The 21,790-nt window shown below is 44.2% G+C and overlaps 1 protein-coding gene and 1 long non-coding RNA gene across 5 annotated transcripts; one reads left to right on the forward strand and one right to left on the reverse strand.

Moving 5' to 3' along the window:
* Positions 1-483: 483 nt before the first annotated feature.
* LOC136021834 (uncharacterized) lies at positions 484-1,919 on the reverse strand. Its single transcript, XR_010615914.1, has 2 exons — positions 1,857-1,919; positions 484-1,392 (listed from the first exon to the last, which is right to left on the reverse strand). It is a non-coding gene; the product is annotated as an uncharacterized LOC136021834 (long non-coding RNA).
* Positions 1,920-1,962: 43 nt separating this feature from the next.
* Positions 1,963-21,777, forward strand: GGNBP2 (gametogenetin binding protein 2). Of its 4 annotated transcripts, none has more exons than XM_065694469.1 (14): positions 1,963-2,068; positions 2,924-3,054; positions 7,082-7,162; positions 9,192-9,445; positions 10,357-10,455; positions 13,545-13,658; positions 15,322-15,531; positions 16,538-16,712; positions 18,808-19,002; positions 19,571-19,721; positions 19,895-20,020; positions 20,103-20,254; positions 20,658-20,906; positions 21,542-21,777. In XM_065694469.1, the coding sequence occupies exons 2-14, from the start codon at positions 2,962-2,964 to the stop codon at positions 21,743-21,745; spliced, it is 2,103 nt and encodes a 700-aa protein (XP_065550541.1). In that variant the 5' UTR covers positions 1,963-2,068; positions 2,924-2,961; the 3' UTR covers positions 21,746-21,777. The 4 variants fall into 4 exon arrangements, with proteins under 4 accessions (XP_065550541.1, XP_065550540.1, XP_065550539.1 ...); XM_065694468.1 differs by having other exon boundaries at positions 1,985-2,068; positions 18,808-18,987; XM_065694467.1 differs by having other exon boundaries at positions 1,985-2,068; positions 15,322-15,525.
* Positions 21,778-21,790: the final 13 nt, after the last annotated feature.

Consider the following 21,790-nt stretch of genomic DNA (forward strand, 5'->3'; position numbering starts at 1 on the left):
TGCGCAAGTGACCAGAAGAGCGGGGACAAGCTGTGCAGTGCCACAATACCTCATCGTGAGGCCGTCTGCTGCTTTTAAAGCCGTACGAAGTAAGTTGTTCACCACTGACTTAATGAGAGGCAACTAATTCTCACTGCTTATTGTCAATAAACAAATGTGGCAAGCTCTGCCCTGAAGCAGCCATAGTTATTAATGCTGTTTAAACTATGAATAGATACAGATGATTAACCATGCCTCTGAAAGAACCAAGAAACACAAGCACACGTTCGTTGACCACCAAGTCTGTGTGAGCAAAGGGCACTGTAATGGGTTGGGAGAGATGTGAGCGACGTTAATGCTATGGTACTGCTGTAGACGCTTTCTCCACATGCACCTTGCTAGCTGTTAGCTCAGCAGTTGGTAGGAACAAGAACACTGCATTTCATTTGGCTTTGGGGTGTGTTTAGACGAGGAAGATCAAAGATGCATTGTACAGATCAAAGATACATTATAAAAAATCAGAAACTTTTATTTAGCTGTTACATAATTAGTACAAGTTTAAGGTATTTCACCTAGTACAAGTAAAAGGGTTCAACTATAGCATGGCACCGACTCCAGGAATAACAGGAAAGCAGAGGACTGGGAAAACAAATTGTTTTGTCTTTGCTGCCATAATTCCACCATCTGATTTTGTGTCCGATGCCATTTATCCTTAACCTTGTTATTTGTTAAGCATTCTTACCAAATTTCACTGGTTTGAAGGGTCAGCTCGGTAGCAGCCTTCCTTTCCAACCCAGTAGCGTCTCTTTTAAAGTCCAATGTTACAAGAAAGACCTCAAGCTGTATCCTATTTCAAAGCCGCTATGTCAAAGGACAGGTATTTCTTCCAGGAGAGAGGGCCATGGAAATGAACGGCAGGAAGGGGCTGGCTGCTGTGTAGTGGTTTTGTAGATAACAACCAAGAGCTGCATCTTCCAGCAGCCGTGGGTAAAGCCTACCTGAAATGCAATAGTACTTCTCAGGTGTAGTTTACCAGTGCGTACCCTGAGAATACGACATCTGTGGCATGTGTTGATGTGATCCAACCACACTCCGGGAGGCGAAGGGCAGAAGTGACACAGGAGCCTTCACGCTGAATGCACCCTGGGTGCTCATCACAGCTCGGTGCCCTCGCCATGCCCTGATGGGAGGAAGCACCCCTTGCTGTAAACCCCAGCTTTCCATTTTGCTGAAGAAACCCACAGACAGCAAACTGTGCAGCGACGTGGCTCTGCGCAGTGTTTGTCAGAGGTGCTGCATGGTGAGTGCAGGTACATTAACTCCTCCATTAAAGATGTTTTTAATGCAGAAACAAGGGGAAAAAGAAATACTGCTAACTGCCTTCCCTGCATTTGCTTGTGAGGCCTTCAGTATCTGTATACATAAACAACAAGAATGAACAGCTCAAGTGCACCATTTAATAGCTCAAGAAAGGCTATGGGGTTTTTTGGCTCCCTAAGTTAAGCAGCCGGTTGCATTACGGTGCTGCAGAAGCCAACAGCCTTAAGAGGCCGTAAGAGAGCTAAAGCCCGCATGTGACCAGGGCAGGGGCTCCGGGGCTGCCCCCGGGTGCATTTCGGTCAGGTCGCGCTCGGCTGCCCCTGCAGCAAAGCGAGCACGGGGGCGCGGGCCGGGGCACCCTCCGGCCCCGTCCCACCCCCAGCGCTCCGGGTTCAAGCCCACCCCCTCCCCTCCGCCCCCGGCGCCCCCGGGGCACGGCGGCAGCCCGGGCACGGCGCCCCGCGGCGGAAGCGCGACGGCAGCGGCCGCCCGGCCGCAGGGAGAGGCCCGAGGAGCGCCCGCCCCGGGCCGGGCTCTACCGGGCGCCCCGGGCCTACCTCAGCCGCCCGCCGGACAGCGCCCGAGGCCCCCGAGGTAGCGGCCGCGCGGCCGGGCCGCGGTCTCTCGCGAGAGGAGGGCGGGGCGGCCCGGGGCCACCGCCTGTGGGGAGGGCCCGGGGAGGGGGAGAGGAAGGAGGCGGCTCTGCGCGGAGCCCGCGGTGTCCGCCCGCCTGTCAGAGCGCCCGGGCCGCCGACTCGCCGGGGAGCCGGTAAAGGCCCGAGGGGGGCGAGGCGGCGGCGGGCCGGGGGCAGGGCAGCGGCCGCGGCGGGGCTGAGGGGAAGGCGGCCGGAGAGGGCGGTCGGGAGCGGCCCGCAGGCTGCCTCCACGCCATCGCCGCCCCGGCCGGGGAGCCTGCGCCGCGCCGGCTGGAGGCCGGGAGAGGACAGGGAGGGAAGGGCTGGGTCTGGCCGCCGCGTCGGCCGGGCTGCACCCCCCGGCTCGCCCCTGCCCCCGGCCTGCCCGACGGCGGTGTCCGCGGGCGGCGCTGGGCAGCGGGAGGGCCGCGGGCCCCCTCCCCGCGGGCGCGGCCCGGCAGCGGTGGCCCGGGGGCAGGGGTGGCCCCGCCTCGCCGGTGGAGGCGCCTCCTCGCCCCGCTGCTGCTCCGCAGCCGCCGCGGGGCCGGACGGGACGGGGGTGGCGGGGAGCCGCGAGCCGGGCTCGGCGCTGGGTGGGTCCCCGCCGGCCTGTCTGCGGCGGCGGCGGGCGGGGGCACGGGGAGCGGCCCGCGGCGCGGTGGGCTCCATCCCTCCGGCCTTGCTCCGCCGGCTGTGCCCAGGCGAGGGCCCGGCCCGCCCCTCGCCGCTGTCCCCTCCCTTCCTTCCATGTTATGTCGCATTTCCCGGCCTCCCCACCTCTCCCGTTCCCGGTCCGTAGCCTTTTTGAGCCCCTTCCAAGGCCGAAGCGGCGGGCGGGCTGCGCGCCCGGCCGTGGGTTGGGCGGCCGGGGCCGGCGCCCGGCGTGGTGAATCAGGCGATGGGGTAACGCAGGCTTGCTCCCGGGGTGGTGAAAGTGTGCCGCGGGAGCGCGGCGGGTATTTACCTCCGCGGGGTTTGGCTGCTCGCAGGCTGGAGCGGGGAGGAAGCGGCGGCGGCAGCAGCGGCGATGGCTCGGCTGGTGGCGGTGTGCAGGGACGGGGAGGAGGAATTCCCTTTCGAGAAGAGGCAGATCCCCCTCTACATCGATGACACCCTCACGGTGAGTGCCTGCGGAGCGCGGGGTGTCCCCGCACCTCCCGCTCCCAACGTGTGCGGGCGGCGTGTTGCAATGCCCAGGCGAGGCCTTTCCTCTAGACGGGCCTCCCAGGCTCCTCCTTTGCTCCTGCAGCGTTAATCTGTGGGACTTTGCAACACTTCGGGTTAGCAGCGCTTAATGGGGCAACTTTTTTTTTATCTGATTCCCGGCTCTAAAAACATGCAAACCGCGTAATGAGAAAGTGATTGCTGTACTGGCGCCTGTGCAGAACTTGTTTTCAAGTGACAAGCGTGTCTCGGTGTCCAAGCCCAAACGCGGAGCAAAGCTGGTTTTCAGTTGATCGGGAAGGGAGCCATATTAAGGTTAAACCCCAGGTTTACAACGAGGTAATGAATATGCTGTCAAATAGGCAAGAAAAGGCAAGAGGTGTTTTTGAAAGCTTTGGCTTCAAGTAGGGGTTATAGAGTCTGTAATAATGTGTCTACAGTAACAAATCTGTGAGAGTTTCTGTTTCAGTGTGGTGTTCTGAATTAAAAAACATGGGGGGTTTGCCATTTCCAGAAGATTCAGTGGAAGAATGAGTGAAATGGAGCTTGGAGGCTCTCTGGTGTCTCCTCCTCAATGTGTTTAGAGGTAGGCCCAGAAATTGCATCCTAGGTGAACACAGAAAATAGGGGGGAAAAAATACATGACTAGCCCGTTGTTGTTTGCTTTGATTCTTAGGGTGCGAAGAGGTTAGGTGGAAAATAAAATTGTACTTAGTGTAATTGGGTATCTTGATTTCTGCATTTCAGTTCTGTTGCTGTCAGTGGTATGACAGTAAATGCTGTTACTTTAAATAGTGTAAAATTTACGTGCTTCAAATTCCTGATCTTATGGTTTAGCACAGGAGAATGCCTGACTTGCATCAGCTAACTCTGTCAACCTCTTAGTGTAATTTCTTCCACCTTCCAGAACAAAATAGTTGAGTGTCTTCAGAGAGTCTCTTAACCCTCCATCCCACTGATAAGGATTATCTGTCGCAATCCCATCTGGTTTTGCTACCTTTGAAGGAAAGGTCTTTGCAGTATTTTTGTTTTGATCGTTTTAAATGATGATGTATTATTAATATACCAAATGCCATCAGTGTTTTTGACTTTACATGGTCTGTCAGCTCTGGTTAATTGTGCTTATACATTAAGCGCAGTTTCCTCTTAAGTGGTCCAAAGCAGTATCCAGCTCTCCTAGAGTGGTTGGTTACCTGGGAAACCCAGCGCTGTGTAAGAATAGTGTCATGGTTTAGTGCTGGACATGGCAGTGCTGGGGAAAAGGTTGGACTTGATGATCTTAAATGGCTTTTCCAACCTGGTTGATTCAATGATTGTGTGTAATCGTTTTTGGTGGGGGGAGGGTGTCAGTCCTCTGTCGTGGCTTGAAAGTTGTTTTGCCCCTCCATTCCCAGGTAGTTTTAAGATCTTAGATTTCTCAACTCTCTTCCCCCTGCCCTCAGACTCCCTAGTAAAAATCACTCATTAGATTGTGTCAAGTAGGCACCTTACCATGCTCTTGTTACCTTTGCTGTGTTTAATAGGTTGAGGGAGTGAAAATTCAGCTATACCAGGCATCAGGTGGATGACTTCAACTGACCTAAAATTCCATTTCTGGTTTAGCTCCAGCGTTTAACACCAGACCCAAACTTTGTGCAATTGCACCGTGTTCTTGCTGTCCTTCTACTTTTTATGCCAGAGGCAAGCCATCCTCATGATTGGAGAGGTTCCTATAGCTCTAAATCAGATTCGTTTCCTTCTGGGTGAAGTGCAAGTCATCCTCAGCATGACTTATCTCAGGTCCTTTTTTTTCCCCCTTGTTCATTCTGTTACCGTTATTGCAAAGTTCTGGGGTTTGTAGGTGGCTTCTGGAGGCTTTTATTAAATGAATTTGCAAAAGCAAGTGAATGAACTCTCACCGTTCTCATCTCAGTTGTGTATACATTCTTTGCGAGCTATTGTGAGGCATGCAGTTGTCTTTGACACGTAGTTCTACATCTGCAGCATTAGCTTTACAGAAATGGTGCTTAGTAGTTGGTTTCTGTAGACCACGTTTAAAACTCAGGTTTTAAAAATAATGGGATTGCTGGAAGACAGTGGGAAGCTGGAAGACTTAATGTGTGCCTTAAATCTGGAAACAGTGTATTGGGGATTACAAATTAGTGAATGAATGGCCTGTCATGCCCTGAAGTGTGTGACATTGCTTTGTAGTAGCGTAGAAAGACGTTTAGGTTCCTTGTGGTGCTGCTGTCCTATATGAATTGTTCACTACCACACTTTTCTGTTTCTTATGGCTTAGCTAGAACTTCAAGGAGGTTTAAATATTTAACCCTTATAATTTCTTAAGCAGCTTTTATGATTTCTAGAAGGCATTCCATTTGATGTGAGGAAGTTGGGAATGTACTATCGCTGGCAGTGTTCAAGGCCAGGTTGGATTGGGGGTTGGAGCAGCCTGTTCTAATGGAAGGTATCCCGAACTGGATGAGGTTTAAGGTCCCTTCCAACACAAACCAGGTTGGGATTCTATATGGTGGTATAGGAATTTTTTCTTCCAGTTCAGGGTGTGATGGTGGCAGATTTTTAACCACTTAATAAAATACCGTCAGACACATGAATTCATTTAGCCTTTGGTAATTTCACTCTGTTGTACAAAATACCTGAGGGTATTGTCTGATAATGGGAGATTGGGAGGGGGGAATATGCAGGTTGTATCTTCTTTGTTATTAGCAGGTAGAGGTTTTACTTTTGCATTAGCTTGTTCCCCACAGAAACATCAAATGATTAATGTAGGAAACCTGTAATTCTGCAGCAAAAACTTAGGCAGGTCCTTGGTGTGTATGGGTCAGGAGGAAGGGAGACTGGAGAAAAGATGCGTGAGAGGTTAGGATTAGCGCTGGCTATGGCACTGTTCTGTGTAAAGATAAGGCAGCTGTGCTAATGCTCCAGTTTAGCACATGTGAAAGCGAAATATTGCCTTGCTTTCAGGCCTCAGAGAATAGGTGTTTATTTTGGAGCAATGTCTAGTGCCTGTAAAAGTAGATGTATGCGTTCTCTGGGGGCAGTGTCAGCAGTTATGGAGACAGCAGGGAATTAATTGTATCTTTACTAGACAATTGAGGGAAGGTGTGCTATTCATCCTTTTTCCTCCCTCCAACTTAACTTGGTGTTGATTGGTATTAGAGTTATTAACCAAAGTTGTTACTTTATCTTTCAGATTTTAAGTGAACTTTTGTCATTGGTATTGATAAATTTTGTATTTCTTGGGTTGGACAAAGAAGATCAACTAAACCAGTCTTTACACATTTATCTGGTTGGTTTCATTGTACTCCATGCTTGTTCAGTTGGATTTGTGACTGAAGAGTGTTAGGAATTGCCCTCTTTGTTGCATAGTAATTTGAAAAGAAATATGATTAATTACTTACAAGTAATCACATTGTTCTGAAGGCTTAACTTTTTACTTGGAGCCTCTTGGGAGTTGCAGCTGCAGTCATGCAAAACAAAGTATCCCTTGGAGTACCTTCTCGGGTTAATATGGTTTTAAATTAGCCTTTGAAGGAGTGGACTCGGTCATTAAGCTGTTGTGGCTGTTTCTTCATAGCTATATAAACGGAGTTGGGCTGTTGGATCAGTTGGAATCTCAGCATGTTAAAGTACAATATGTTGTTTCTAAATTGAAATGGGGTCTCAAGTCGTGTAGTAATGTAATACAAATGCTGATGCCTCCTTTAGCAACTTTTGCTTTCTCTGTAACAGCTATTGAGGAGTTGCCATTTATAAACAGCTTCCAGAGCATTCTATTAGTGAAAGTTACTTTGAAACATTCGATGTCTTAAACGAATACTTTTCTCCTTTCCCAAGCTTCCAATAGTTAGGTGGGCAGAATGGGCATTCAGCAAAATTTCTGTCTTATTTCCTCCAAGAAACTAAAATAAATTAATGCTGTTTTGGACTTTTTTTCTGAAAGCATTTTTTTTCCCCTCTTTTTTTTTTTTTCTTTTTTATAGATGGTGATGGAATTTCCTGATAATGTGCTAAACCTTGATGGACATCAGAGTAATGGTGCACAGTTGAAACAGTTCATCCAGGTAAATATACCCTGCTGGGTTTTAAGGCCACGCATCAGGTCTTGCTTTCCTTAGACTCATGCTTTTGCTTCTCTAGGAGGCTGTCACTCCTGGAATGACTTAAAAGACACATCAGCACCTATATGCAATTACATATTGGTACCAAAGTACACTGGATGCATTTGTTTTCTATGTTTTACAGCATTTATAGACTGTTGGCTGTGTCAGGAAGCAATTGCTGCCTATCTGTTAGAATAGAATGCCTGTAAAAGCAGCGCATCTTCTGGTCGCTGCCAGTTCATGCATAATGGAAACTACAGTTTCTAAAGACATTTCTATTATTTTCTTTTTTCCTAAATGCTTTTGAGCTGCTTTTTCAAGTGGAAGTGTAAATTCCTTAGGACTGAGTTCTTATGGTTAGTACCATACCAAGATAGTATTAATGTGCCAGTGTATAGATTATATGTAGTTGAATAGTGAGAAGACTGTCTTGTCTGTCCTTTCTAAAGGAGCCTTACTTACCCCTGAAGCCTTACTAAATAGAAACTTATCTGCCAACACTCTGGCAAGTAACTGGCACTGTAACACCTGTAGCAACTAAAAAATTGTGCCACTTGATATGCAGAGGAACAGGCCAGTTTGCTGATGTGCAGCTTGTACTTCACTAGTGGCTTGATAGCAGCAGTTCAGACATATGCTGCACGTAAAGCATAGCTGTGTTGTGAAAATAGCGCATCCCTCCTGTTGCCATGACTAGTACTATTAATTACAGGAAAGAGGATTATTGCGGGGTGATACCACTTGTAAGGTGATTTAACGTGCCTGCCTTTAAGAGCATAAACCTTAAATGTTATCTGATAATGGCTTTACTTTTCATAACATGTATTGCATAAAGTGAGCTGAAAATATTTTCTCTTTTCAACTGATGTATTGATACGCTCCATGGGATTGATTAGTTTCACTATGTAGAACGTCTTTTCTTTCTTTCCTCAGAAGGTGTGACAAGTCGTTTCTCCATTAGGAGTGTTTAAGTGGTGTAATATGACAGTGATACAGAAAATGCTATTGTGGCAACATTTCCTGTGTGGATACGACTGTGCTTACAAAGCTGTGCTTTGTAGAACTGGGGAAAATGATGTTCACAATTAATATATTGACAGGACTCTGCTTTTACAGATGATACTGGAAAGTGCCAGCAGTGCTGGTATTCTAAGTGTGGATGTGTGTGAGGAAGGGACTCTCTTCTGCCCAGCTGTGCTAGCGGCAGTGTAGTGTTGATGAAGTCCAAGCCAGTAATTTAGCAGAAGAAGGAATAGAAGGGTATGTGCTCTGTGTGTGTGTGTGCACCTGGATGTGTTTGACAGAGGAACAAGGAGAAACTCCTGAAGTTGTTTATTGATGTAAGAAACAGTGAAGGTGTTCTCTTTAATGTTCTGTTGTAAGCACACATTGAATGTTCACTAGCAAAGTAAACTGTTTCACCCTGAATAGTAAGCTTTTAATTTCAGATGTCAGAATTATACTGGGAAACGGCATTTAGCCTTCAAGGAAAAATATTGCAAAATTGTCTTGTCTGAACAGAATAAGCTTCATGTAAATGAAGTTTCTGTATATGCCAATGAGCATCCATTAATTTACTTTCTATGCAAAGTTGTGTGTGAGACCCTTTACTAACATATCTGTGCTGAGGTGGGGAAAAAAAGAGCTTCCTGGTAGGGGCAGGGAATGTTCCATTTGTTTGGAAGCAGCATTTGCTGATATGAGAGGTAGAAGGAGGAAACAAGAGCAGAAAAATATTAGCTTCCTTGCAGAGGGTAGATGGTAAGACTTGAAGCTGAATTGCTCCTATGCTATTAGCAAGCGTGGTTTCGTTCATACAGTAAGTATTTTAAATGTCTACGTTAAAACAGTGACCTGAAATTGAGCACTGCAGACAGCTTCCACAAGTGTATTTTGGTACGGAAAGTCTGTTGAAAAGGAAGAAATCTCAGACACACATCTTGAACTGTTCCTTTTGGTTTTAATGATTTAATTTCTTGTTCTCTTTTAGAGGCATAGCATGCTTAAACAGCAGGATCTGAACATTGCCATGATGGTGACATCGCGTGAAGTGCTGAGCGCGCTCTCTCAGCTGGTCCCATGTGTTGGCTGCCGTCGCAGTGTGGAACGTCTGTTTTCTCAGCTTGTTGAGTCTGGAAATCCAGCACTTGAGCCCTTGACAGTAGGGCCAAAAGGGGTTCTGTCTGTAACTCGAAGCTGTATGACTGATGCAAAGAAGCTGTATACACTGTTTTATGTACATGGGTAGGTGTCTTAGAAATGCCCAGATTATTCGTACCTGGGGAAAAGCAAAGCTAGCTTCTGTGCATTTGACTTTATAGCTGCCTTGGTGATACTAAAACGTCACAAGTTTAGGTCTTCTAGTACATGCCTTTTAGAGCCATTTTAAGCTAGTTATCACCTAAACTGTGAAAAACCAAACCCAACTAATCTGTCATATCATCAGTTGAGATGCCATGATTGCAGTTGAAAGATACTGGTATTAAAAAGTTCAGTTACCAATCTGAAATAGGTGCTGTGGGCTTTTCATGATCTCTGGAAGAAGCGTGTTTCTTCACCCTGCTACTTTGCAACTATTAACTAACACCTGGCCCAAAAAACATTGTACTCCTCCAGTATAAAGGTGACACTGAGAAAGTGAAACCTTCTGGGTTTGGCTACCACAATAAATAGCCTCAGTGCTGTTTGTTTCTCAGCTGTCAGCAGACCAAACAGTGACTGCTCACCACAGTGTGCCTTGGCTTTCCAGCTGGCTTCAGCTCATTCTTCTTTCTGCAGTTAGCAGGCCAGTGAGAAGTAGGAAAGGTTAATGCAGAGCTGGGGCAGTCGAGATTTGGAGGGTGAGGTAAATAAAGTGGTCATAGTGGTTCCCCACACTTCTGAAATAGGCATCATTGCTCGAGGTCTGTTACTTAAAGTTTTGCAATAGCTTTTTAGATGTGGGTTCTCTTTATCTTGCTTGCTAGGATTTGTCTGGAAAATCCTTGTGTACTGCAGGATTGTGTGTCAGAACAAGTTAAAATGGGGGACAGGAGGAAGTTTTAGATTGAATTCATTGGTGCGCTTGTTTCTGGTACATGAGCTGAATTAATCCCTTTAAAATTTCTCTGGATGACCACGTTTTCAGAATATCAGTTTAATTTTTTTTTCCATAGGTCCAAACTGAATGATATGATTGATGCAATTCCTAAAAGTAAGAAGAACAAGAGATGTCAGTTGCACTCCCTGGACACACACAAACCAAAACCTTTGGGGTAAGTGCCTTTAACATCCACAATTCCAATGAAAATATGTTAAGAAACCAGACTATTGATAGTACCTTATGTGTAAGCATTGTGGTAAAATTCTTATGCTGTTATCTGTTTCCCAGAGTAGTAATCTCTAGACTGTTTGGTGTTTTTAGCTGACTCAGATAGTTGTGGGGGAGAGGAACAGAAGAACCCAGGAGTCCTGGGCAGTGTGTTTTGCAGGGCATGAGCCCTTCTCCATAGGCTTTGTAAAAGGGTAGTTAACCCTTTTTTGTGCAGTAAGAGTGACAGTTTTGTCAGTGAGATGTTTAATTCTTTCCTTGCTCATGCTTTGACTGGACAAAACTAGTGCTATGAGCAATTTTGCCCTCCCAAAATAAGCTCTGTGGTCATTCCTCAGTGTGAGAGTTGTCCCTCTGCCCTTTGTCAGACCTACTGAAGGTAACCGGTGATGCTTTCATATCAAATTTAAGGCTGCAATAAGAAATGCGCTGTTTCCCAAGATTTGCTTGTTGGTTCTGGTCATTTCATTTTTGCCTCTTTGCTTTTGGGTCTGTTTTGTTTGGGATTTTTGGTTTTTGGTATAAAAATATCCACGTTTAATTTCAAAACCAGGTGCCAAAATGCAGCTTGGCCATTACAAACCAGTGCTTTCTGATGTGTTTTTCATATCTGTCTGACAAAACTTGGACTGTAGCCTGCTCAGGGCATGGATGGCTTCTGCACAGTGTAACCAATGCTCTCAAAAGACAAACTGGTTTTTATGCTCTACACCTCAATGATTGATCAGCAGTTTTTCTCACACTGCAGTGAAAGAGGGTACATGCTAAATGAATAAACATCTCGCTTGGGGGTTATTAAAAATGCCTTGCACAACTGTTAATAAAGGCCTTTGTTGTGGTGGGGCTGCAGGGTTAAAACTAAACTGTATTTTCTCAAAATAGGATAGCATGTTTTGAATGTACCAGTGAAAAAGATGTATGTATACCTCTGTCTTGATTGAAATAGGTTATTCCAGCTGGCTAACCAGAAAAACACTCCCTGCAAATCTGTTGTGGATTTGGGGGCATTTTCTTGTTTGGGGGTGTTTGTTATTTTTTTGTCATGACCAATAAATTGGACTGCTGTGCTTAGCCGAAGTGTCCACGAGCTGGTTTAGTTGGTTGTGTTCTCCTGGTTGTACAGCCTGTGAAAGTTTGATCATGGCTTCCAGTTACAGGATATATGTTTTTCTATGCAGACCTGAGTCACTTTGGGTTTAGGTAAATCCCCTGAGCTGGTAGGCATGTGGAATTTGACACTTGCTTTTCACTTGGGCTGCTTGAGGACAGTGGTAGCTAATCATTATCTCCATTTTTTATTTTGGTTACAGGCTTTTCATACAATTAGTTTAAAGCTTATGTTACACAAGCAAAAGGTCATAAGAGTTACAGGGTTATGTTAACATAAAGCAATTCCAAAGCATTATGAAAGTGTTATTTTTTTCTTTACTTTTGTTTTTAATAAGATTAATCTTTTCTGTGTAAGAACATGTATTGTGGAACCTGCAGTGACCATTTTGGCAAAGGAGAACAATTCTGAAACTGAATGAATAGAGAGGAAAATGCTGCCTTTGTTTCCTCAATTCAGGCTGGAATAAATCCCCTTAGTATTCTGAATGCTGGCAGGTTAATAGGGAATATACGGAACAGCAGTATTTAGTACACTGAAGGTAAAACCTTCTGCTTTATCTGATAACATAGCTTGTGCACAATCAGTGTAGTGTGCTAAAGAAGCACGGCTTGCACTCTGCTTGCTTAGTCTATAGCCATTTATTATGCTACAGAAGTGATCAGGGTGAATCAGTATTGCTGTTTCTCCAGATAAATGTGCTGCCTTGAGTGGAAGCAAGTATGCTAGCAGCCTAGATACAGAGGCATCAGATAGAACTGTTCCACCGAACAAATTCTATTTATCAATTTAGAGCTGCTTATTGCAAGAAACCTCTTCAGCTGAGTTGCATCTCTTGGGCATTTTGTACACACAGAAGAGGCTTTGAGTTGTAATTGTGTTGCTTAATTGGGCAAGTTACATAACTATCTAATACCACTTGAGTTACTTGATGTCCTCACTTTGTGTGCCTGGTTTATGGCTACTTGGGTCCATTTGAGGCTAAAGAGCATTTTAACCTCTCATAAAATGCAAGCCATATGATGTGGCAGGCTAGATAATAGCACACACAGATACTCTTGAGGAGCTAATTATTAAATGGGAGTGCTTCTTCCCCTGTTTTCCTGCTCTGTTGTACACATACATGAGCTTAACCAGAACTGACCATTCTGATAAAATGTCAAGTGTAGGCAAGCCTGTAAGTAAGCATGACTGCTATTTACAGTTTGTTCTTTGCTCTATACGTGTACTTTTAGCATATCCAGACTTAGGGTTTGGGGTTTTTTTAATGAATTTTGGAAATGAAATGTGGTGTGTTCTATGGTTTCTGACAGTTGTAGATGTGTGGAAATCTAGGGGGTTTCTTTTGCTTTCTATTTCATGGTTTTGATTTTGTTTAGGAAGTTCTCATATGAAATTTAATCCTCCAGAAGTATTAAAACTTGTATATGTTTGTCCTTAAGGTAATATAGACAATATCCTGATGAAATGCTGCTGGCTTTCAGCTGTGACTTTCAAAAGTCCTCATGAATCTTGGTTTCTAAACACGGACACCGCAATTTGTATCTCAAGTCTGACTTTACTGGAGGCTAAGGCTCAGCCTGTAAGGGATTCAAAGTAAATAAAGGACCATCCATTTTCATAGCATTCGTTTAGGAAAAATAAGTAGTGCACAATATATATATATAGTATAGGTTTAAAAATATTTTTTTTAATGCTATGTAACACTGAAGGGAGCTTTAGCACACTCAGTACACAGAAATTCAGTGCAGGTAAGGAAAATAGTAAAGATAGGAGGAAGGAGGAGAGCAAGTGTAGCATCATTTGCCACTGTGGGTCTTTCCAGGGAGCACTCAGGTAAAGTAATGATGCTTTATTTTGCTTCTTTTCTAAACCCCTCCCAGGATGATGGACAGTCTTTTGTTTCTTATGATCTTCTTTTGCAGGGGTTGTTGGATGGATGTGTGGGAGCTCATGTCCCAGGAATGCAGGGATGAAGTAGTTTTAATTGACTCTAGCTGTCTTTTAGAAACATTAGAAACCTATCTGCGAAAACACAGGTATGTTAAAAGAGCAAAGACACTCCTTCATTGTGAGGAATACATGCTGTATTGTTTTGTGAGTCAAAATGTACGCGGAGTTCACGCAGTGGTTAAAAGTATAAAGGATCCTTCTGATACCTTCCATCTAAGCTTCGTGGTGATGGGGAGCTTTGGCAGATTGGATCGTAACAGACTAACATTGTGAAATACTCTTTGTGTTTTATGTATTGTTCCGGGTTATGGTAATGCAGAGAGCTCAGGTGAAGTCATAGCTGCTTGTCTTAATACCTGTTTTGTTAGGATTAAGTTGATTTACAGTTTGATGTATTAAACCTGTCTATATTCTTTCACTCTTTCACAAGTAGCCTACTGTGTCTGGGACTATACTTTCATTTAGGCTTTTGGGGAGTATGTGCAGATTCAAACTAATAGGAGCTAAACCAATAGAAGCAGATTTTAGGCTTGGCGTTGCTTTTAAATCGCTGTTTTAAAACAGTTATTTATGACTTAGTACTGTTAGTACTATTAGGTCTCTCTTGCAAGGTAAAAATAGGCCACTAAATCATTGTTGCATGTGTATGGGAGCTACCATGCTGATTAAAATGCTTTATTTTCCAGCAGTCTCAAGGTTCTGATACCACCAGTGGGACCACAGATGGGCGCGGGGGTGGTGGTGGTGTGGAAATAACACTTTGGAAACAAAATAGCTTTAATCTCCTGTGACATTAAACATGGTGCTGGCAGCATTCCTGATGTTAACCTGCAATAATATTGCTGTTTTCCTTCCTTTCACCACAGAAACTAGCCAGTTATCATAGTTCTGTCAAACATCAAAGCATGTTTTGACTTAGTGTTGTCAAGTGAGTGGACAAACTAGGAAAGGGAAAAACACCATCCAGAGATGGCATGAAGAGCCAGCTCTGAAAGCTGAAATGTGAGCAGCTTGTCTGACGTGCATTGTTAAATTAATACAGCCAGAGGTTTTGTAGCTTCTTGAAGATGACTCCTGCTATAAAATAGAAAGAGCTGAATTTGGTTGTATTGTAATTGTAACAGGCTTCATAACTATGCTCTTCTCACATTAGTTATCTGAGCTCTGTTTAAATTGAAACCTTGTTTGGCTATCTGTGCAGTTATCTAGTAATTCAGAATATGTTTAAAGGTGCTTGTAGTGGAAACATCACTCACATAGAGCAGGCAACAGAGCAATTTCTTTTTTTCTTATTGCTTATCACTCAAGTATACTTTAAATAATTGCCATAAAGTAACATGGAGTGTGTTACTTGAGGGGAATTTTGCCCTGGCTTACACTAATGATCACTATTGTTCACTATTAGATTTCTGATCTTTCAACAAGTGGATTTGCATATCCATCTAGGAATTTCTTCATATTAACAGTTAGCCTGATTTATACCTTGCAGCATGAAAGTTGATATCCAGACTTGTAATATATGATAGGTGCTATAATACATACAGTAAACTTAGAGTGGCTTACAGCCAAAGTCTTACTATTTTACCTTTTGAAGTAACATAAACCTTACGTGACCTAGTTTAAATATAGCATGCACTATTAAATAGCTCTGTATATTATAACTTAGACTTATCTGCAGATTACTCAGTATAGTGTAACGTACTCTGCTTGAATAAGAACTCAGTCCCATTCTGTTCTGTTCCAACACAGGTTTTGCACTGACTGCAAAAACAAAGTCCTTCGGGCATACAACATTCTCATTGGCGAGCTGGACTGCAGCAAGGAGAAGGGCTACTGTGCTGCGCTGTACGAGGGCCTGCGCTGCTGTCCCCATGAGCGCCACATCCACGTGTGCTGTGAGACAGATTTCATCGCGCACCTCTTGGGCCGGGCCGAACCCGAGTTCGCAGGAGGGTATGAGTATGTAATTTGCTAGAGTGGGCTATCTAGCGCTTTGCTTCTTTATTTTATTACTGACTGTATTTTGCAAAAGTGGTTTATTGCCTCCTTGCTGCAGAATAATGTAGATGTTTGTGTTGAATATTCATGGTAAAGCAGATTTTCAAGGTAGCGCTTCAGTGTAGCAAAGGTTTCATACGTGCTTTTGACTTCAGAATGCATTTAACTCTGAAGGCAAGCCTGAAAGAAATTGCCAGATGTGTTCTAGTTGATGTGTTTACTCACAGGACTGCCTGCTTTTCCATTGAGGTGTTCAAAATATGCGAAATAGAAAGAGATCCTTGGTTGGCAGCTTTACCAAATGCCAAGTGTTCAATTTGGTTTTGTCACCACTTGGATATTGTAGCAATTTCTGAACCTGTTTTAGCATCTTAAACTCCTACAATGAAAAGTACAATTCTGAGCTCAATTAAAGCTCAGTCATAGCTCTTTAATGAGGACGGTAAATCCTTTCATAATGTTTTTTCCTTAATAGAGTACAGATTAATGCTGAAATGTTTTTACTTGGTACGGTAAGTAGTGTATAAACTTCTGTGTGTGTTTATTCAGCTTCAGTTAACTGACACATAAATGTGTAGGAAGGTGAAATATTTGCTATAAACTAAATACAGATTGCATTAAATGAGAGAGCAGCTGCATCTCTGGCATTAAAACTGCTGATCCCTGTTACTAGGAGTGAGCAGAGACTGGTGGGGCACTGCCTTCTGAAGTCACAGGTGGGAAGGCATAGCGTAGCTTAACAGCCCTGTGCACAGATTAACCTGTGAGGAATGTTGTGGTGGTTTTGACCTGGTCCTTTCTATTTTGCATCTGCATGCAGCACAGCAGAACTCGGTTTAAAAAGCTGTTCATGCAAACATTATCTTTAGTTGAACATCAAGAAAATACGTCATTGAGCTGCTTTGATCTCTTGGTAGACTTCCAGCTCCTTTAACAATACTGTGCTTTGGTTCAACTCTTCCTGTAGACGAAGAGAAAGGCACGCTAAGACAATAGACATAGCCCAAGAAGAAGTGTTGACCTGCCTGGGTATTCATCTTTATGAAAGATTACACCGAATCTGGCAGAAGTTGCGGGCTGAGGAACAAACGTGGCAGATGCTTTTTTACCTGGGTGTCGATGCTTTACGCAAAAGCTTTGAGGTAAACTCCAAGTTTTATCTAACCCCGGAACTGCATGCATCTCACTAAAATGATTTTTCTGCTTTCTACTAACATTGGGCTGGAAGGAGCTTCAAGGGTGTTGCATTCGATCCCTGCCTCACAGCGGGCAACAGTTGTGTAACATCAATGCATAGCACAACTGCGTTGCATTCCAATGTGAAGTCTCCTGGAACACAAAAGATTGAGGCTTGCTTGTACTTACAGCGCACTGTAATGTGCAGCTTGGAATCTTCACAGTGAGGGTTTTTCTACCTGATAGCATTTAAAAGTAGCTCTGGCCACAACAGGTTTGGCATATTAGTAAACATGGAGGATGTGCTTTTGGGTTACAGTCACAACTGCTAACTCTTACATTCGGTGTGTTCCAAGTGCAGTCTGTAATCCTCTGGGATCTTGAACCCCATGCAGTTCCTTCAGCATATGCCAGTAGTACACTTCCCCTTTGGTATGACATAGGTCTTTTTTATGTTTGTCTTCCATTCTTAATGATTGTTCTCTCTAAAAATGTCTAAAACATCAGAGGAGGAGGAATAAAATCAGTTTGGGAAAGGTCAGAGTGGAACCCTCACCTGGTTCTTGGGGGTTTTTACAAGTAATTTTTCTAAGACTTACAATGCTGTGGCAGTGGCATTGACTGGGTAGGACTGGGTGCACAGTGACGTTCCTGTCAGGTTTTGTCTTGGTGTTCTTTTTAATGGAGAAAAGTGGTGTTGAAAATTCATTGGCATTGTAACATTCACATAGATAGACTGCTCTGTGATGTTGGTAATGGACTTGAAATGCAGAACTGCTCCATCTCTATATAGGGTCCTTTTCTGAGGTGAGTGGGATTGGTGAAGTCTCAGTTTGGCTTAAGGAGTTCTGAGAGTGATCTGGGAAAGAAAAGGGAATGTATTTTTACCTCTGTAGGAGCATTGGTCCAGAATAGCTGACTGGTTTACCTGTATCCTTTTAACTTTGTATGTGGATGTGCCATTATGATACTTGCTCTGAACTTAATGTTAAAGAACATATTTAGATACTGCTACATCTTGAGATACATTTATGCTGCCTAGAAAAATGGGCTACATTTTTCACTGGTTTTCCTAGACAAAAGAGCTGCAGGAATTCTGTAGCAGTAGTTCTAATGTGGCTTTTTGTGTTAAATAATCAGAGTAAACGGTAAACATGGGAAACAGATCCACAAATGCATTCAAATCCACAACTTCTCACTGAAAATTGCAAATCTGGGCCATAAGTTAGACACAGCATTCCCCAAATACATGGATTTCCTCCAGCACTCTAAAGGTAGTGCCTAAATCTGGATAGGCATTCTTCTGTCATGGTCAATAGTTGTGTTGAACATGGGCCGGCAGTGTGCGCTCGCAGCCCAGAAACCAACCGTATCCTGGGCTGCATCAAAAGGAGCGTGACCAGCAGGTCCAAGGAGGTGATCCTGCCCCTCTACTCTGCTCTTGTGAGACCTCACCTGGAGCATTGTGTGCAGTTCTGGTGTCCTCAACATAAGAAGGACATGGAACTGCTGGAACAAGTCCAGAGGAGGCCACGAGGATGATCAGGGACTGGAGCACCTCCCGTATGAAGACAGGCTGAGGAAGTTGGGGCTGCTCAGCCTGGAGAAGGCTACATGGAGACCTCATAGCAGCCTTCCAGTACCTGAAGGGGGCCTATAGGGATGCTGGGGAGGGACTCTTTGTCAGGGACTGTAGTGACAGGACAAGGGGTAACGGGTTCAAACTGAAACAGGGGAAGTTTAGATTGGATCTAAGGAGGAAATTCTTTCCTGTTAGGGTGGTGAGGCACTGGAATCGGTTGCCCAGGGAGGTTGTGAGTGCTCCATCCCTGGCAGTGTTCAAGGCCAGGTTGGACGAAGCCTTGGGTGGGATGGTTTAGTGTGAGGTGTCCCTGCCTATGGCAGGGGGCTTGGAACTAGATGATCTTGAGGTCCTTTCCAAACCTAACTATTCTATGATTCTATGACTTTGTAAGTACTTGCCAGCTATTGTCCTTGTTTAGAACATAAAAGCTTGAATTGTGTTAACACCTGTAAATAGATCTAACCTCTTGCAAACAGATGGCTGTGGAAAAAGTGCAGGGTATTAGTCGATTGGAACAGCTCTGTGAAGAGTTTTCAGAAGAAGAAAGGGTGCGAGAGCTGAAACAAGAGAAGAAGCGCCAAAAACGGAAGAACCGACGGAAAAACAAGTGTGTGTGTGAGATCCCTGCTCCTTCGCAGGCACCAGAGGAGAAGGAGGTAAATCAAGCAAAGGTAAACACTGACAGCTACATAACTGCGTTTCTAATGTGGAGCTTCGTTCATCAGCTCACTGTTTTCAGTTAGAATTCTTGAGGGCTTTTACTGTATTTGCTCACTAGAGGGACTGAATACTTTTCCGGATTAGTACAGCCTTTCTGTAAAGTACTTGCCTGGAACTCCTTAGCTTTGGGTTGTTTTTAAATCCTGAATCTCCAAGGATTCGGGTTATCCTAGACTATTTTTTCAACTCTCATTTCTTAGAGATCACTTAGAGCATGGGAATTGAAATGCTGGTTGCAGACAACCTGCATCGAATTGTTGGAGAGGGGGAAGCTTTGAGTAACTTACGCTGCATAAATGCAATTATTATTCTGGATCTCCTGACTGAACTTATTCATGCTGTTGTGGGGAAGATGGTTGGTAGATGGGGTGGGTTTAGTTGTTTAGTACTTGTGAAGAACTACAAGCAACGCTGTGGCTGTTATCAGTGTCGGTTCTTTTCTCTTGTGTAAGAGCATCCTCTATGAAGATGTGGGCTGAGCTTTCAGTACTTGCAAGTAACTTTTGGTTTTGTTTCAAGGAGAATTCGAACTTCACGGAAAGCAGTTGCAAAGCCTGTGGTAGCACTGAAGAAGCTAACAATTGTGTAGAAGTAATTGTTACTAATGAAAGCACTTCTTGCACCTGTCCTAGTAGTGGTACCCTATTAGGTTCACCTAAAATCAAGAAAGGTATGTTAAATGCCATTGCTTTGCATTGTACAAACATTGACCATTTCTGGGCTGAACGGCACTCAGCTATTTTTATAAATCACTTCTTTTAAAGCATTATTTCATCTTAGAGGCATAACTAAAGAGTACGCAACAGCTCCTCTACATCGCTGTGACTTTTCACTTCATCTCAGGTTTATCTCCACATTGTAATGGCAGTGATTGTGGCTATTCATCTAGCATGGAGGGCAGCGAAACAGGATCTCGAGAAGGGTCAGATGTGGCCTGCACTGAAGGCATTTGCAACCATGATGAAAATGGTAGGTTTGGTATGAATATAACATCAGTTTGGTATCCACTAAACTTAAGCATCTGAAGTGAAAATGGCCTTGTCTTTTGCAGGAGATGATTCGTGTGTCCATCGCTGTGAAGACAAAGAGGAGGATGGAGATAGCTGCGTGGAATGTTGGGCTAATTCAGAAGAGAGTAACACAAAAGGCAAAAACAAAAAGAAGAAAAAGAAAAGTAAAACCTTGAAGTGTGAGAATGAACACGTAAGGAGCACAACTATTTCAGAGTGCTTATTTAAATGCATGCGTTTTAAAGTAGTTGCAACTGAAATCTGAAATACTTTTGTAACTAATGCTGTAAGCGGGATAACAAGGATCTGCCGCTACCTCTCCATCCGTGTTTTGAAATCAATATTCTTCCTGCAATAGGTTGGGTCTGAAGGAGTCTCGCCTGTGTTGCTAAGCATGTCCACTCAGGACATTATGTGCACTCAGGGAGCTGACATGCCATTCCCCCCTCCTGCCTAGGCACACACATGTAAAAATATACATCCATGTTCTCTTTTTGAACTTCCTCCTTTCCTCTTTCTCTCTACCTCCATCTGAAACTTGAATGATTCAGGTTGAACGCTGCTGGTCCTTCATTACAGGCTCTTTTCAATTCTAGATTCAGAAGCTTGGAAGCTGTATGGCAGATCCAGGTAACAGAGAGACCTCAGGAAATCTCATGCACACAGAGTTTCATCGCGACAAGACCAAAGACACACATGCTGAAAGCTGCTGTAGCTCAGAAAAAAGTGGGCAGCAGTTGCCTTGGTTTGAGCATATGAAAAACGTGTCACAGTTTGCAGAACCTGCAGACATGTCACTTGTTCCCGATACTGGAAAAGGTGCCAAAAGCTTAGTGGAACTCCTTGTAAGTAACCGCTTCCTTTGAATTCTAGGCTGTAGCATACTGCTTTAAACCCTCAGGATTGAGGATGGGGTTTAGAAGGGAAACCTCACTGAAGAACTGTTACAAGAGAGAACGTAACTGAACTGAAGATTCTGGTGCTTTGTTTGCTTTTGCATGTTCTCTGTAAAATATGTAACTCAGACGCTTTGCAGAGGAGGAGAAATTGCCTGCCACTGGAATGCAAGTGACAGAACTTGTATTATAACCACTCATTAGCAAGGATTGCGTTATTCCATAAAGTGAAACGTGCTTTATTGCTGCCTTCATGCCTCAAATACTACTTTCCCACTACGCGCTCCTTGGACAGCTTCTTCTTGCTCCTTTTTTCCATCGCTTAGTTTTAATTTAATGCACTTTCAATGGGAATGTGCTAAGACTCTGAAGCATGTTCTGGTTCTTCATGACTCTTACACAGTCTAGCAGAGTATGGTGTGTGAATGAGGTGGCTGGAGTAGCCAGCTACGGCTTGTGGTGTCATGGCAGGAAGGCTGAACCTTCCTTCATCAGGGCAACTTAGACCCTGAGTCCAATTGCAGGAGGTGAGCTGCACGGGAAGGGTGATGCTCAAGTTCTTAAACGCCTGCTTTCCTTTGCAGGATGAGTCTGAATGCACCTCTGATGAGGAAATCTTCATCTCACAAGATGAGATCCAGTCCTTTATGGCAAACAACAAGTCTTTTTACAGCAATAGAGAACAATACCGACAGCATCTGAAGGAGAAATTTAATAAGTACTGCCGCTTAAACGATCACAAGGGGCCCATTTGTAACAGTTGGTTGACAACGGCTGGAGTGAACTAAAGCCAATAAAGTAGCTCTGTCTTTCACTGAAACTCTCGATGACTA

The sequence above is a fragment of the Lathamus discolor genome, chromosome 14, assembly GCF_037157495.1.
Source record: "Lathamus discolor isolate bLatDis1 chromosome 14, bLatDis1.hap1, whole genome shotgun sequence".
Classification (NCBI taxonomy): Eukaryota; Metazoa; Chordata; class Aves; order Psittaciformes; family Psittacidae; genus Lathamus; species Lathamus discolor.

Coding starts and splice junctions, on each gene's coding strand:
- GGNBP2 (XM_065694469.1), top strand. CDS start 2,962: ATGGCTCGGCTGGTGGCGGTGTGCAGGGACGGGGAGGAGGAATTCCCT. Junction 10,456..13,544: donor CACAAACCAAAACCTTTGGG/GTAAGTGCCTTT, acceptor CTTCTTTTGCAG/GGGTTGTTGGATGGATGTGT. Junction 20,907..21,541: donor AAAGCTTAGTGGAACTCCTT/GTAAGTAACCGC, acceptor TTTCCTTTGCAG/GATGAGTCTGAATGCACCTC.